A 16553-nucleotide genomic window follows, 5' to 3' on the forward strand; every position below is an offset into this window, starting at 1 on the left:
TGTGGATGTGTGTGGGTGTGTGCCCAACCCAGGAGAGACCTCTTTTAGGCAGATGAGGCCTGTCTCTTGCTGTTTTTTTTCCCTTCCCTCTATAACACAGACATTCTTGTCTCCGCAGACTCAGACATAGACTGATACTACCAGCTAATGAGCTTCACACACTCACTAACCACATAATGCTTAGTGTGTACTACTGACTCTGTTATTACTGCTTAATGAATTTGCCATAAAGTTTGCCTCTACCACCACGGGACTGAATCACATGTGTCTCTCAGATAATTAGCATTAAAGTAAACCTTATATGGTTTTGTTTTTATTTTGCTTTACTTTTTGTTTAGGGTAGCACATGGGAGGCAAGTACCAGAAAATTTGCTACAACTTCACCTAATTCAAATGAGGAACACACCCTGCTTCCATAAACATGCAATAAGAAATGTGGCTGCACTGAAGCACAAGACTCACCTGCAAAGTAACAGACCAAACAGAATGCTGTCTGTCTCACTGTTGATGGCTCTTCAGCCCCTGTACAATGTCTCTATAGGTTCTCAGTCATCCACGTCAGGGTAGTCTTAAGAGCTTGAAAAGAAGAAGTCTGTTGTTAGGTGCAGCCAAAAAATAGAGGGTACCAGGTTTGGTTGGCTCCTATCTACAGGTATGCTTTTTTGCAGATGATGTCATTCTGTTGGCTTCAACCTCCAGTTTGGAATAGGGTGGTTTGTATTTGAGTGTGGAGTAGCTGGGATGAGATTCAGTATTAATTAGCATTAGTCTGAGGCCATAGTTCCCAGTCAGAAAAGTGTGGAGTGTTCACTCTAAATTAGGAAAGAGCTGCTGCCACAAAGTGGGTAAGTGGGCATCTCTGGGTCGCCATCACAAGTGAAGGAAGCAGAAGATTGAGAGGTGGATTGGTGTAGTATTGGCAGTAATGCAAACTGTTGTAATGACATCCCGGTCTGTCATGGTTAAGAAAGAGTGGAGCATGAAAGCAAAGCTGTGGATTCACCAGTGTCTTTACCCTCATCTATGTCCATAAGTTTTGGGCGGAGACCAAAAGACTTAGATCATGGATACAAGCAGCAGAAAATAACTTTCTCCACAGGGTGTCCGGGATCGTCCTTGGAGATAGGGTGAGGAACTCATGCAGGAGGGTAGAGTAGTTATCCACAACAAAAGGAGCCAGCTCAGGCGGTTCAGGGACACGATTAGGCCAGGACACCTTGGGGGTGAAGGCATGTCTAACTGGGAAGATGCATCAGGGCAGACCCAGGACACGCTGAAGAGATTATGCCTCTCAGCTGCCTTGGGAATGCCTTGGTGTGCCCCCAGAAAAGCTGGATGAGATAGCTGTCTGGCATATAGATTCTGCTTAAGAGTGCCCCAGTAAGGCAAACTAAAGCTGCCATTGCACATATGGTTTCACACAAAGATGTACATTTACAGCAATATGTTTATTGAAACAAAAAACAGACTGTGTTTTTGAGAATTTTTTCCATCTACTGAGCAGGTAACATTCCTGTGGGTACATTCCTAACATACAGAGCTACAAGCAAACTAGAAGACTGGCATCAATCACCCAGCAGCTACAACGAGCACATATGCCCCTGCTTCTAATGTTTATAGGGAAAGACTAAAGCAATCACCCCGCCTCATGTCTCCTACTGGGCTGCCACAAGATCAGCAATCAATCACAGTCACAGTCAATCTCCCCCTGTGGTGTCCCCCCTGTGATCAGTCACAATGTAGTTTAACCCAAAGCCGGCCATGCGAGTTGCTCACACTTATTACAGTACGTAGCGAACGTGTATTTGTGTGCCCAGGCATGAAATGTAACAACATCAGCAAGAAGTAGCTGAAAATAGATTGCACATTTTGCATTACAACCTCTATTTTTCAATTTTGCCAACTGCAAAAAAATACAATGTCACTCACAGGGTATGCCAGCATGTAAGAAGGGGGAAACACAAGATAAACACACTTCTAACTGTGACTAATGAATGTAACGCCCCACTATGCCATGTCTTATTTTGCGTTTGTAGAGGGACTTAGGATAAGTGTAACAGGTTAAGTGTGTGTAGGCACCTAAAGTTATCCTAAAACCATTTGTCATTGTAAATCCAGGGTGATAAACAATGAGTCAATAAAGCAGTATAGCACAGGAAGCAAGCAGCAGTATGTAATTACCAGCACACTGGGCAGACAGGCTCAAGCAGAGGTTGCTGTAGACATACTCACTGTTTACAAACAGCAACATTCTTATGTAAATGAATCTTATTTTGCATGTGCGAGGTTTTTCATGTTGTAAACTTCACATTAACCTCATATATTTCTTGAAATAAGATCCTCTATGTTATAGGAAGGGCGCTTATTTTTCCTCACAGGCCCGCTAAGAGTAAACCGAGGAAGCACCATAGTCAGAGAAAGTCGTGACAGCCATTGACTGAGAATATAAATAATCTTCTAAAACGTCATTACCCAAGCACCGGAGGAGGAAAGACTTCAAAGCAGTGAGAACAGTGTGGCAAATTATTTCTGGTGGTAAAGCACGGAAACCCAAAGAACAAAATCAATGCAGCACCAGAGCTATCAGCACGCTGTGCGTATATGTGAACAACAGCACATAGTATGCAGCCAGTTGTTTTGGCTACAGTCAAAACAGTGGGAGGGTGGGCCTGGTGATTGTGGTCCAATGAATGGATCATTGCAGCACACGGAAAAAGTGACCAGCAGGAAATGAGAGGAAAGCCGAGCGGTCTGGGATGCAAAGCACTGCCTCGGTTTCTAAGAATGGAGTTCTTGTGTTCTCTTATAGAATTATACACAACACAGTAACGCATTATTGCCCACACATCATTCGTGGTTTTACTAAACATCCTAAATATGTTGCTGACACTGAATATGAAATTATAAATGTTTACTCCAACCAACACTTGCAAAATATCCTTTAATCTGTTCACAATTACAGCTTGTGTCAAGCAAAAGCAAAGTTTTTTGTCTTAATATTTTATAAATGCTGGAAGATGATTGCATCAGAAAAAGAGCGTCTAGTGCAAAATCTGTGCCAAATCAAAACATGCCGATGCATCAGCCGTGACAACCTACTGGAAGAAAGGGGCAGCCCGGAGTACCTTTAGGAATTATGAACTAAAGAAGTCAGTTTTTGTGTTAACAGCAAGCAGTGGCCATTCTCCAACTGCAAGTTTTACTTAATCTCTTCTGTAAAATTGCAATTTAACAACACTGTTAGAGACTAGTCTCCACTTATTACCTCCACCAAACACTTGTGTGTATCGCTACCATTATTTCAGTCTGTAAACATAATAGGTCAGAAAGTTTTTATTGAATTCTGATAAAAAACTTTTTAGGCGTGTAAAGTGGGCTCATGTTAACAATCTATTAAAATCTAGCTTATATCCATTGAAGTCTTCAAGGTCCTTTAATATCATGTCACATTTGACCTGTGACCTCTCCTTCAAGGTCAGTAGATTGAACTGAATGTCAAAGTGATAATAAAACTATATAGACCTGTTGCCATTACTGCCATTGTTTATACTGACACCATATGGGCATATAGGGGATGATATATGGGGATTCCCAATATATCGCTTACTTTGGACCTTTGACCTCTTCTTCAAGGTCAAATAATATCAAACTTTCATAAAATGTCTCATCTTTCATGCTACACTTAAAAGTATTTATGAAATGATACTGGTATATGGGGACTCTAAACATCACATTATAGTTTGCATCTAAATATCATGTCACATTTGACCTCTGACCTCACCTCATACCCATTATCCATCACCTACTCCTTCATAAGGTTTCTGTAACAAAAGTAAACATCTTCATGCTTCCCTTATCTGATTTTAACTGCACTACAAAGTTCTCAAAGTACATTTAAAAGAACAAAGAAAGCCAAACAAAAATTTACAAAATATGAAATGATTTCCCTGAAAGTAACTCCTGCTCAGTGAGTGAGCTGCTTTGACGGAGGTTTGCGCTCTCTGACTGCTTCTTTTTAAGAAATACTTAATCTTCATCCATTATCTTCACTTCTTTTAAAAAATAACCACATCTGCAGATAAACGGTTTTCTTTTGCAACACCAGGAAGGACAGGAATGCTCGTCAGACATGTGATTAATCGGATAATCGAGCAGCAGCAGAAATATTCTTCAGAAGGGAAGTGACGGAGCACAAACTGAATCAAATGAGCAATCTTAACATTTATTAAAATGCTCTACATTACTTTTACAGTTTATTTCACCAGAAATTAACAATGTCAAAACTGGATACATTTATGAATTTTAATATACACTTTTTAATGCCTTCCTAACATGAGGTTCCACCCAGCAAATGTCTTACATTTCCAACTAATCAGCAGCCTAAGAGCCAGAGGCAAATTAAAGTAGGTTAATAAAAAAATGGCATGTGCCTCACTCACAGAAATCAATAGAGGCTGACAGCTGGACAGGCTTCTATTGATTCAACATAGTCAGGCATTAACAATAACTACGACAACCAGGGAAGACACTGATATGATGTTTGATACACGTGGCAAAGATCTGTGTGCCCACACTAACCCACTAGTCCTGGATTTTTCTCTTCATCTGTCTTGCAGTGAAAGTGTTTTGTGTTTGGGAGCTCTGGCAATGAAAGGCAGCTCTGAGCGCACACGAGGCAACACATGTTCCACCAGTCAGGAAGGAAAGGGTCTGCACATGTTGACATAGATGCTCTAGGAAAATGCACACACACACACACATACACTCACACAGCTAGGGGGTGTACAACAGCGGCAGGCTTTAAAGTCCGCGTGCAGCCAGGTGGGAAATTCCCTGGTGGCAGTCCCAACATTCCAAAGGCGCCAAGTTATTGCTGCTCGGCGCATCCGAGTGTCGGTCAGGTGGGGCTTTACTGTCGGCTTTCTTGCGTGTGTCTGTGCATTTTTCTGCGTGACAGACAAGAAGTGAGGAGCTCTGAACTAAACGGGTGCTGTCACGATTCCATGGCCCTTCCCTTTGAGTTTCTCACAGCCCGAAAGAGGACAAAGGTGTGTGTGTGTGCGTGTGTGTGTAGGGCCAAATACACAATTAAAAAGAACAGCAGGTTAGGCTGTGTGTTTGATCCCTACATGGGATCTGAGACAGGCTCCAGGCTTTCGCGTCACCACTGCGGTGCCAATTACACAGCAGATTACAGTCACGCTAAAAGAGGCTTTGTGTACTGTAGCTGTTCCCAGAGGGACACAGCAAAATAGCTAAACATTAGTTACTCTGTCATGCTAACAGGCTTCTTAACAATAACAAACTGTCCAACCCCCGGCCCGTGCTAATGCGACCCCTCCAGACCTGCTGCAGCCCTGATAAAGTTATCTGATCTGATACAGAGTGTGAAGATTTTCAGAGCTTTCACAACAAACTTTTTGAAGTTTTGGGTGTGTGAGATAACAAGTGAGTGTACGGCATGTACTATGTGTTTGCATCAGGCACTGGATAACATTGTGGAGGTGAAGATCTGCTGCAGGATTTGGGGGATCTGCTTGGTGTCCATGGCGACAAAGGACCTCCCTGCTGGAAGGGTCTTTTGGAGTCTGAAACAAAAGAACACGAAGAGAAAATGAAGATAGAGGTCAAAGGAAGGAACTGAACTTTAGCACTGGAATTGTTTGTCAAAACTAAAAGAGACTACTTGTGTTTGCTGTGTGAGCTGGCACTACATATTCCCATTAAAAGAATACAGTGTATGAGTGTGTGTGAATGAAAGAGATGCCATTCACTCGGTGGAGCTCAGCAACAAGACAACAGAGCCACCTCCAATGCCTTTGAATCATTTGTATAAACCCATTTACTCTAATGAGCCTCTGCCTTTGTTCTTTCATTCAACCGTGTCCCTATGTATTTCTCCTCTCAGGACATACACACACATGGGCAGTCAACAGGGTATAAAATCAGCATTCCCAAAGTGTTGCTGAAGAAGGAAAATTATATAACTCTAAGGGCATCCATAACCAATTCCAGGGCTTCCAGGGCATGACAAGATATTATTCTCATTTCTATCTTCAAATTCTGACAGCCTGCCCTTAAAGAGTAGTTGACTTCTTGTCTTTTCTATCTTTGCTTTTTTTTTCTGCTCTTCGTGAGCAAAGTATAGAACAGGTTTATCGTCTTCTGAAGCTCCTGGAGCTAAAGACTGCATTAAGCCAGGCAGTTCTTCAAAGAGTTTAAAGCTTCAAGGCCTGTGAGCCTCAACAGAGGGGATGTATGTCTGATAAGGAGCTACAGTAGAAGCCTGGAGTAGAATGGCAATGAGGATGAGGAGGAGCAGGCTAAAGAGTACACTTGTTGCTCTTTCATCTGGCCTGGAAACTTGATCTGAGACGGGACAGTAAGGACAGGTGGCAGATGGTGATGCTGATGTTTTAATACAGCCCCAAAGGAGCTACTTTAACATTCTGGAACTGAAATTGAAGATTTAAAACCTTAACTAAATAAAAAATGGTCGATCTCTTCTTCAGGGTTATCTCCTCATTCACCTCTGGGACTGCTTTCGGTGATATTGCTAACCGCAGCACTGAAAGCACTGGAGGTCTCATTCTGTCTCCTGGCCCTTATGTCTCTGATATGCCACTAGATTCCCTCTGGTGTGTCAAAACAGTAACCCTGCACTTTGCTTTCAATCTGAGGGAGTGGACAAATTTTCAGCAACATGAATCTCTGGGAAACTAGGGATGGGAATTGAGAACCGTTTCTAGCAGTTCTATTCCTACTATTTCTATTTGTTAGTCTGCTTGCTTATCGGTTCCACTTGCACCTGCGCTACAATCAGCTGATTTCAGATTGTGTGGCCGAGGAGGAAAATAGAGCCAAAGTCTACAGCGTGGATAAGGACATTACTTTTATTTTTATTGCACAAAAGCATGAGGGCGCAATGGTAAAGTGCAAACTGCATCCAGGACAGAAACAACCACATTATGCTGCTAAGGATCTGCACAGACAGCATGCTAACCCTTAGCTAGCCAAGAGCTTAGAGTGATGATATACGTAAGTGAATACCGACCCCAGCCCTCAAAGTGGAGCCAATGAGATCATTATTAACAATAGTTCGTGATTTGAAAGCAGGTCAGTCTGATTCAGAAGTTGATGTTTTCACTCACTGTGCAAATTTGAGGTCCATTTTTAAATTGCAACGACACAGGCGCAAGCAGACATAACAGGACTTGATATAGCAATCAGAAAAATAAAAGCAGTGTTGAAAACAATACAGAGGCGCATGAGAAGATGACCTTGAAGAGAAAACTAACTAAATGCAACTGTTTGGAGCCCCAGAACTTCAGAATTGTCTCATGATGAGTTCTTTGCATCTTCATGTTCCTTCATCTACTTCTCTTTTCTTTCCATCTCTTTTGCTCTTTGCTCGCTCTTAGTTAACTCCACCCAAGTTATCATCATCTCCACCTCCTTACCTTTCAGCCTGATCGCCAAGGGAGCCAATGAAAATGGCAAAGGCATTGACCAGTGGGTCAGAGGTCAAGACTTGAGCAAAGCGCTCGGGCCGAATGCCATAGCGCTCCAGATTAGCGTCGCTCAGCACCACCACAAAGTGCTCATCTGCCTCTTCTCTCGCCAGCTCCTTGATGCTGGCCTCCGTCCCCTCCAGAGTGTAGTCACCACTCATGCAGAACTGAGCGTGGGCATGCATGACCTGAAGTGCAAGGAAGAGGCTGATTAATAAAGAGAAAGCCACAGATTTTATTTATCTTCATACTCGCAGCCCCAAATGACATAGTTTGGAGATGTTCATCAGTTTGTGTGGCTACTTTGACTTTGATGTACAACTTCATGTGAACACAGATGTTAAAGAGAAAGGAATGCATGCAAAACACTTTTTTCAGTTCAATTGGGTGAGGAAAACAAAGCATGAGTATACCTTCAGGACTTTAAGTCTCTGCTTGTTATTCTTGGGGATTTTGTCTGCCGTGACCAGTTCAATGTCGTAGCCATCACCCGAGTGGCCCACTATGTCATACTGTGTAGAGAAAAGAGTTTAAAGTTACAAAAGATACATTGTTACAACATTTAAGTAAAGACTGTAGTGATTTGACTTGTTACTTAACTTAGGTTACTTAAGTAACCGTAAAATGTAACAGTCTCCCCGACAGAGGTGTGATGGTGCAGAAAGGTCACATTGTAAATGTGAAAATTGCAAGATGTTAACAGTGTCAGAGGTTCACATGTCTGCACTAGACCATCCATCATAACTGACTTACATAAGGCAGCTCACACTCAGCCTGACACTGTGAGCCCCCAGGCAGCTATTTCAAGACCCAGGTATTATGTATATGAGCCACATCTAATAAGGGCAGTTATGACTGTGGTGGTCAAAGGTATGCGACTGTGTGTCTCATCCATCCATATCACTGTTGCTGGGTAAGAAGACCTTTTGGTGCTGTCAATTTTTTTATTGTTTTTCAGTTGTTTTTATGCTATATGACTCATAAAGTCTAACACATAGCTCTAAATCTAACCAGGTTCAATGTCACCAAAATTAAGGCCATGTCAATCCACAGTAGGCTTCATCCACTTCAGGATTGTGAATGGGTGCCTAAAGAGTGTACTAAAAAAAGGCATCAAACTATAAAGTGACACGTTTGACTATCGATGGTGGATGACTGTAAGATGCAAACACACATATAATGCGAAACTGCAGGCAGCACGGGCGCATGGCGACAGTGTATATATCTTATGCGTTACCAGATGCTTTTTTATGTAAGGAGTGTTATTCAAAGACAGCTGTGAGACTGAAATGCCATGTGGAACAAACTGTGTATGCGAGTTTGTGTGATATGTGATCAGTATTAGGTTGGCTTGAGTTCCACTAAGGGGCCAAGAAGTCTGTCTCCCTCCAAAACTTTTTTTGTATGCACTCCTGTCTCCTCCTGTCTCTTTTTATGCTCCATCTCTGGACCGATTCTACTTCTCATGGTTACGACGGACTCCTGATTTTCCATGAAAAGCATCAACTGTATAACCAACTCCTACCCAATAAAGCACTGACAAATCAGATCACAGTGTGGCATGAGAAAGGCTTTAAAAGACACACTGCATGTTTTGATTTACGAGGTTACCTGGGTGCAATTCAGGAATTATGGCAATAATGAATTTCACACCAGAAACAAAAGCTTGACTAGTTATTATTATTTCATGACTACTTGATACTTAAGTTAAAATAAAGACTTACACTAATGCAGGAAAAACATAATATATTGGATGATATTGCAATAGCATACTGAGCCATTTAAATTCACTACAGCTAGGGCTCATAGAATACTACACAAAAACTGATGCGGTCAATTAATGGTCAGTCTAAGTATTTTATTTTTTACCTCAAAAATGACTCTAGACCTGATTTTTTAGGCTGTCAGTCCACTGTTTATCTTAGCTGTCAATGCGCATGTGAATGCTTTGAAATTCTCTTCCCCTCCACTATAATATGAGACAACACTGATTCATGCACTACACAACTAAGTACATAGGGTATGAATTGTACTATATAAAAGTGTACTAACACAAAGGAAGCACAGTGATTCTTCATGTGAAGTAAACTCTGTATACTGGACATGCAGCTGTTATCTATCACCTGACTTAGGAAAAGTCACATAGAATCTTCTGTATCATGATGCTCGATGTGGTGTTTTCACCTTGAATTTGTGCTCATAGTTCTCAAGAGCTTCCATGACCATACACACAGCTTCCATGGAGCGCTCCAGCCTGCCATCCACACCGTTGAAGCGGTACATGCTGCCCGACACATCGGCCAGCACCCGTAACCGCTTGGGCTTCTGCTGAGGGCTGCCCAGCTGTAAGCACACATAAGTCACTAAATAAATAAATACATCAGCAACTACTGATTAAATCAAGCTAAAATCCCTACTTCAGATGGTGTAGCTTACATAAAAATAATATTTTACACAAGGTCGGGATTTCAAAACTGGGTGCAATTATTTCAACGTAGACCTTCAGTTCAGACCAAAACTATGTAAGACTTGGAGCTAAATACGTTAGAAAAACACGGTATTTATATTATGGGCTAGTGTGTGTTGGCATGATTAGTGTGGGAACTACTTCTGTGCTGTGTGTATGCGCGCACACATGACAGCACAAGACGTAACTAGAAACTGAGTGAGCTGGAGCAGAAACAGCAGGGTGTAATAATAATCTCGTACACACACCACTGGAATGTACAGTCTGACAGATAAAGGTCAAAGGTATGTGTGTGACTGTGGGAGTGTGTGTAGCAGTCTTCGGAAGTGTGGCAGATTCAAAAATGAGAAAGTTTAAGGAAAAAACAAACACCTCTGGTTCCAGCTCTCCCCTGCGTTTATATATAGCCTTCTCTCCAGTCAGTCCATCGATGATTTTGGTGTCATCCAGCTCTCCCAGAGCCTGGTTCTTTAACCACTGCCGCTCCTTCCCTTTAGCCTGAAAGCACACATCCACCAAATTAGAATAAGTAAGCCAAATATGCCTGGGAGAGATGATCTTGTTTTGATGGAGGTTTTTAAAGATGACAGAGAAGCTCAAAGTCTCACCAATACCAACAACTAGCACTCACACCCAGCGAACAAAAAGAGGCTAAGGCTACATTGAATCTGTGGCCCCATTTCTTGTGATGTTACAAGGAGAAAACCTGAAAACAAGAGCGCCATCACTCTCTGTCCTGCCCTCATCTTTCCCTCAACGGAAGGAGATCTCCTTTAGGGAGAAGACGTCAAACAAAAAGAGGAAACCCGATGTGCCTCTCCCCATTCTCTTTAGGTCACTCCTGCAGCTACTGGTGAGTCAGGATATTTGGTTTCGTGTCTTGAGATTTTCTTTACACGGCAAATGACGTGTGAGCACACAAAGAAACAAAGAATAGCCAGCGCATGACAAGGTTGTATGACTTCACATCATTGATAAGTAGTAACAGATGTAACAACTACTTTCACCTTTCTGTAGATAATCAGTTGTGCATTCGTGAATGCAGTGCACAGTAGAACAGCACAAACAAAGGTAACGGAACCAGATCCCTTTTTTCCTCCCTATGACAAAGTGTAAGATTGCACATTCTCTTCATTCATGACGCAACAACATTTCTCAAAGCAGGCACAAAAATTACCTGTCCAGAAATACAACAGACTGCAGTTATTACTTCTGGTGCTTAAGTGCATCTCATTTAAATACAAGGTGTCAGCTTCAATTTAACTATTCAGTTCAATTTTGTTCATATGGTGCCAATTCACAACAACAGTTGGCTCAAGGCGCTGTTTTTTTTAACTATGTTGAACTGTAACTGAAAGAGGTGTTGTGTTAGTGCGGCACATAAATGTCATATTAATGAAATGTCTTGACGCAAAAGCCAGGATACTCTTCCTCATCAATAACCTAAAATAAAAACACTTGATTCTGAAGAACATGAATCAGGCAATCAGGAGACTTTGCGGTCAGCTCGGACTGATTTCTTACTTTTAGAACTTCACAATGCAGGCTGAGGCATTTGTATGTTCCAAGCCAGTCTATTGTTGAGAGGTAAATAGAGAGGGTTTTCCCTGAGGAAAACTCCAGCAGATGGAAACAATACACTATCAGTTTATTGAAAGCTTGCCATTTATAGTTATGTGTTTGTGTGCATGTGTGTGACTCCTTAAATCCCCCTGTAGGAATGGCAAAAAAATTGACATGACTTCATAGCATCTTGCCTGCTGGGTTTTAGTGGGATCTCCATCATCTTTCCAGTGAAGAAGCCGCCCAAGGCAATAAGGACAAACACAAATTACAACCAAACTCATGTTCAAAGCCCACCTGGATGGAAAACACAATCACACACCCTCCACAGCACAACACATGCAAAAAACAGCTTCACACCTGGATAGAAGAATAATAGAGCGCAGTTCAGTGTCACTGCTCTGTAATCGTGGCTGCATGATTGCGCTCTCGTCACATGCCCATGAACACACAGAAACAAGCACACCAGAGACGTTCGCACTAAGACGCCCAAACAAAGGGCGGAAAGTGGAAACCAATATAATGAAACGTAGACAATACCACCACTCCCTGTGATCTTAGTCCGCATTCTCTTTAACAAATCAGAGTGCTCCTGGGGGACAGCGCCCCCTCTTTCCGTGTCCAGCACCACGTGCGAGGATGTATAAGGTCAACCAATTGTCATCTGCTGACTTTATGACCCCATGACTCTTTTCAATGTCAATCTGTACAATAGAAGCTCCTGCAGCCTGAGTTGATGGTGTTGAAATAAACTGATCTGACAAAGACAAGCCTGTCATTACAAGCAACCACTTAAACCAGAAAATGGGAAATCTTGGCTTTCAATATTTTTCATTCATTTTATAATATTGGGACTGAGCAATAAATAAAAAAAGCTACTGCAGATGAACCTGGATGTTGCAAAAACACTGATACCTTTAAACAAGAAAACTTGTGTTAAACACAAACAGTGTGTGGTGTGACGCCAACCTGTAAACTGTCCAGGATGATTCGCAGTGACTGAACTTGTCTCCTCACGGCACTGGAGAAGCGCTCGTATGTAGCAGCATCGTATTCGCTCATATCAATCTCCTTCAACCTGAGACAAAAAGTCAGACAAAAACAGAGGGGAGGGGGAGATGCACGGTATTAGCTATGACTAAACCTTTATTGTCCAAATTAACACCGTGTGCATCTTGAGGCAGTGAGATACAGAAAGAGTACAAATAGAGCCTTTTTTTTTCATTAGCCCAGGACACCTGAGAGCAAACTGACAAAGGGTCAGTGTTTCTAAATATGAACCCATGTGCTCTCCAGAACACACCTGCGGACATCAAGACACAGGTGCTCCTTTCTCCCCAAGTCATGCTTATCGGTATAACACCAACGTGCAGGTACTTTAGTATCACTTATACACACAGACACAGAATCTTCCTTAAGTGTGGTAAGGGTCCTGCATGCTGGTGTGTGTATGTGTGTGCAAAGTGGGTGAAATCCTCTGACACGCTTTTGATTCTTTTGGTGACAACTAGACCGTGAACACCGCAGAGATTCAGAGCAGTGACTTAAAAAACCAATGCAGGGATGATAGTAAGCCTATCACAGGCTGCAACAAATCTGTGTGGATCGGTTGTGTGTGAGCAGATTCAGACAAAATACTGACACAGACTGCACAGGCATCGGCTATGCAATCAAAACAGATCATGCATTCACACATGCAAGCACGCACACACACACAAACTCATAATCACCAACACTTGGATGGCAGTTTTAAAAAATGTTAATTCAAGTAAGTCAGGCAGTATAAAGACAAGAATCTGTAGTTTGAAAAGCTAATATTTTTCATTTGCATCCACTCAGTTTGTTACTTCCTATTAGAAAAAAAGAAACTGCATCTTGGGCTTCAAAAACAGTATATGAGTGCCAGTAATGATATTTGTTTTTGAATGCAGTTTTAAGGTGCAAAGTATTTATAATTGATCCGTGATCACTGATATGACGACAGGGGCTACTGTTTGATAAAACTTCGTAGTGAAAGGGTTGCTTTTTAGAATATATTTTAATAAACAGGTTTGCTATAGCCTAAACCTTATGACTAACCTTAACATATAATTCAATTTCTTTTAATTAATTCCATGAGCCTTTTTGGTGTATATATTCTTCCGGAAAACAGTAAATAATGACAGAAATAATGATTATGTTTATTTATTTATTTAAAACTAAATTGGATTGAATTAAAGGCCTTTATCACTTGTGCGCATATCTGATATGAGACCAGCCTAAATTTGTGTGCACATCCTCACTGTTTGTGAATCACCTTCCTACAACTTATATAAATAAATGATACTTTTTTTACTACTCAGCTGTTAGGTGTACCACTCATCATATTATATTAGTGTCCTCTTGGACTCTTGGAGCAGAAACTATGTCAAATGAATCTAAAAGGAAATTAAATAAAGGTAAATGTACAAAAAATAAACTTGATGTGCATTAAGTAATATCTGATCTACACACACAGCCTTTTTGTTTGTTTCTGTGTATTCCTACTGCATCGCGTCAGCCCACAAAACAAGAGCAGCGCCTTCCTCCACACATTCCTATGTGTGTGTATACGTGCATCAGTGTGAGGATGCATGAGAATGGATGTGGCGAGCAGACACTCTGGCCAGCGGCCGGAGCTATTTCCTGCAAATTCCTGAACCTTGACTTATACGGGAGAGAGCAAGGGAGGGTTTTTACTAAATAAGGTGGAGCCAGCACACTGAAAACTCACACACAACAACCACAAAAACAAAGATTTAAAGTTGACACTTCATTTCCTTAAACATAACTACAATCATGTTTCCAAGCTGAACCAGTGGGTGAAGTGTAAATTTAACAACAATGTGATTTTCAGACAGCTTCCTTTCCTGCAGTTTTTGTTCATAATCCATCAAATGTTTTCAGTGTTTCCTGCAGCACAGGAAAAACTGTCTGCAGGCCAGACATTACATGCTGAGGTCTGATATCAGCGCTGATGTAATACATGCAGAATGTGATGTGGCTCTGTCTTGCTGAAATAAAACAAGAGGTCTCCAAAAAGGCGTCTGGATCTGTTGTTCATTCGTGGTGCATTCACAAATATAAGTGTTAGATATACCAGGTGCACTCAAACGCCACCAATACCATTATGGATGCTGGCTTTTAACAGCAAGCTGGATACTCCTGCACATATTTAGACCAAGTGCACGTCCATAAACCCACTATGGAATTCAAATAAAAAGCAAGGATGCAGCAAGAGTGAAACTGTAAAGAAGGGGATGACTGCAAAGAGGACAAACAAGGCCACAAAACACAGGGTCGAAATGGGAGTTTTACTATTTCTGGTGTCTTTCACCACCACTGAAAACAAGCAGAAGATCTTTTTTAGTTATGAAGATAGTAAATTTTGAGCTTGCAAACAAAAGAAGAAAAACAAGAGTTAGCATAGACCTCATAAAAAGAGAAGTGATATTAAAATAAAGGTGCATGCACATGTAGATATTTCTTCTCACACATACCTAAGCTTGTTTTTGCTTGTGTGTGTGTGTGTGTGTGTGTGTGTGTGTGTGTGTGTTTGTGTGTCACTTACTCAAAGGTTTCTGCAAAGATCTTAGTTTGACTGATGCTTAACTTAAGTTAAGCTAAGTAAACATATGACTGTGGACACACATTGGGAAGGAATAGGAAAAAGGCTGACAGTGTTGGCTTGTTGCATGGAAAAAAAATCAAGCAGCCCTTTATTTTTATGTCTGTGCTCACCTGTTAGAGTGACATCTGAGTGAATAGCAAAGCGTCAGCATGTAGCTACAAGATATTATCTGAGCTTAGTGGAACAATGATAGACAGGCTGAAGACAAGGAAGAGGAAAAAAATCTGAAAAACAAGGGTATTAAAATGGGTAAAGACAGAGGGAAGAGAAGAGGGGGGAAAGAGAAAGACAGGAGAATCTGAGAGGTTGTCCTCTTGGGGTGAAAGCAGGCAGTGTATGAGAAGGGCAATGCAGGAAAGAGGGAGGGGGAAGGGGGGACTGTTTGAAGCTAAAGTGAACAGAGACGCCCTTCATGAATGAGCTGGTGAAAGGGATGCCCTCACAACCTAACCTCCTCTGAAGTGAATATATGCTCAACACCCACCCACACACACACACACACACACACACAGAGGCCGCCCAGTGGGATCTACCGCTGTGTTTTACCATCCAGCTGGGACAGAGCACCCTGGAGTTGTTTGGAGCACCATACCTGGGGTGGCAGATGGCCCACACATGCGTATTGTTCACACACACCTGGTTCACATCACATTACATTATACACCTCACATACTTCAGTTGTTTTTTGCAACAATCAGTGAACAAAAAAACAACAAAAAAAACACCTCTCCACGGTGTCGCACCTGTGGCGTTAACTCTATTTGGATATGGTTAAAGATCAAGCGTGCTTTCCAACACTGCACAGCTATTTTTAGCATGCATTTCATGCATATTACCTTTCTTTGAAGGCCTTTTCAGCCATTTCTCGGGCTGCCTTGCGGACCTCTTCAGGAACCGCATCCTTCTCCACCTGTGAAACCTGATAGACCTTGTGCCCTGCATCCAGACGATAGGGGCCTCCTTTGCCACCCAGCCCTGCTGTGTCTCTGCCACCTGTAGAGAAAGCGATTCAAGTGTTACAAAAGCACTTGTCATTAATAAACGTTGGCACAAAAGCATTGCCATACCTCACAAATGTAAAACAGATCATTATCATTATACCTGACTATATAAAAGTTGTTAATTTTCTGTTGACAGACAATACATTAACTGACTGTTTCACCACTACGACTGATGAAGATTTTGCCTGCTGCCTTCTAAATTTTACCACATCTTCTGACTATCAAAAGGACCTATTATGCTGCTATCCAGCTTAAAATGTTTATTTTGGAGTTCTCTGTGCCTATTTATCTTATACTGGGCCACTGTCTGAAAGAAGCCATTTCAGCTTTGTTCGGATTGGTTGCCCTCATAAACAAGAAGG

The 16553-nt window shown here is 41.7% G+C and overlaps 1 protein-coding gene across 1 annotated transcript in view; it reads right to left on the reverse strand.

Annotated features, from left to right (window-relative positions):
• Positions 1-4201: 4201 nt before the first annotated feature.
• The window catches only part of vwa8 (von Willebrand factor A domain containing 8), a 93060-nt gene continuing 80708 nt past the window's right edge, over positions 4202-16553 (reverse strand). The window contains exons 39-45 of the mRNA XM_031727287.2: positions 16027-16183; positions 12511-12619; positions 10351-10476; positions 9696-9854; positions 7925-8023; positions 7461-7699; positions 4202-5588 (exon numbers count right to left, since the gene is read on the reverse strand). Of these exons, the coding sequence (XP_031583147.2) occupies positions 5480-5588; positions 7461-7699; positions 7925-8023; positions 9696-9854; positions 10351-10476; positions 12511-12619; positions 16027-16183 (998 nt within the window). The 3' untranslated portion in view covers positions 4202-5479. The remainder of the gene's footprint in view (positions 5589-7460; positions 7700-7924; positions 8024-9695; positions 9855-10350; positions 10477-12510; positions 12620-16026; positions 16184-16553) is intronic.

Source organism: Oreochromis aureus, linkage group 16, assembly GCF_013358895.1.
Source record: "Oreochromis aureus strain Israel breed Guangdong linkage group 16, ZZ_aureus, whole genome shotgun sequence".
NCBI classification, from domain to species: Eukaryota; Metazoa; Chordata; class Actinopteri; order Cichliformes; family Cichlidae; genus Oreochromis; species Oreochromis aureus.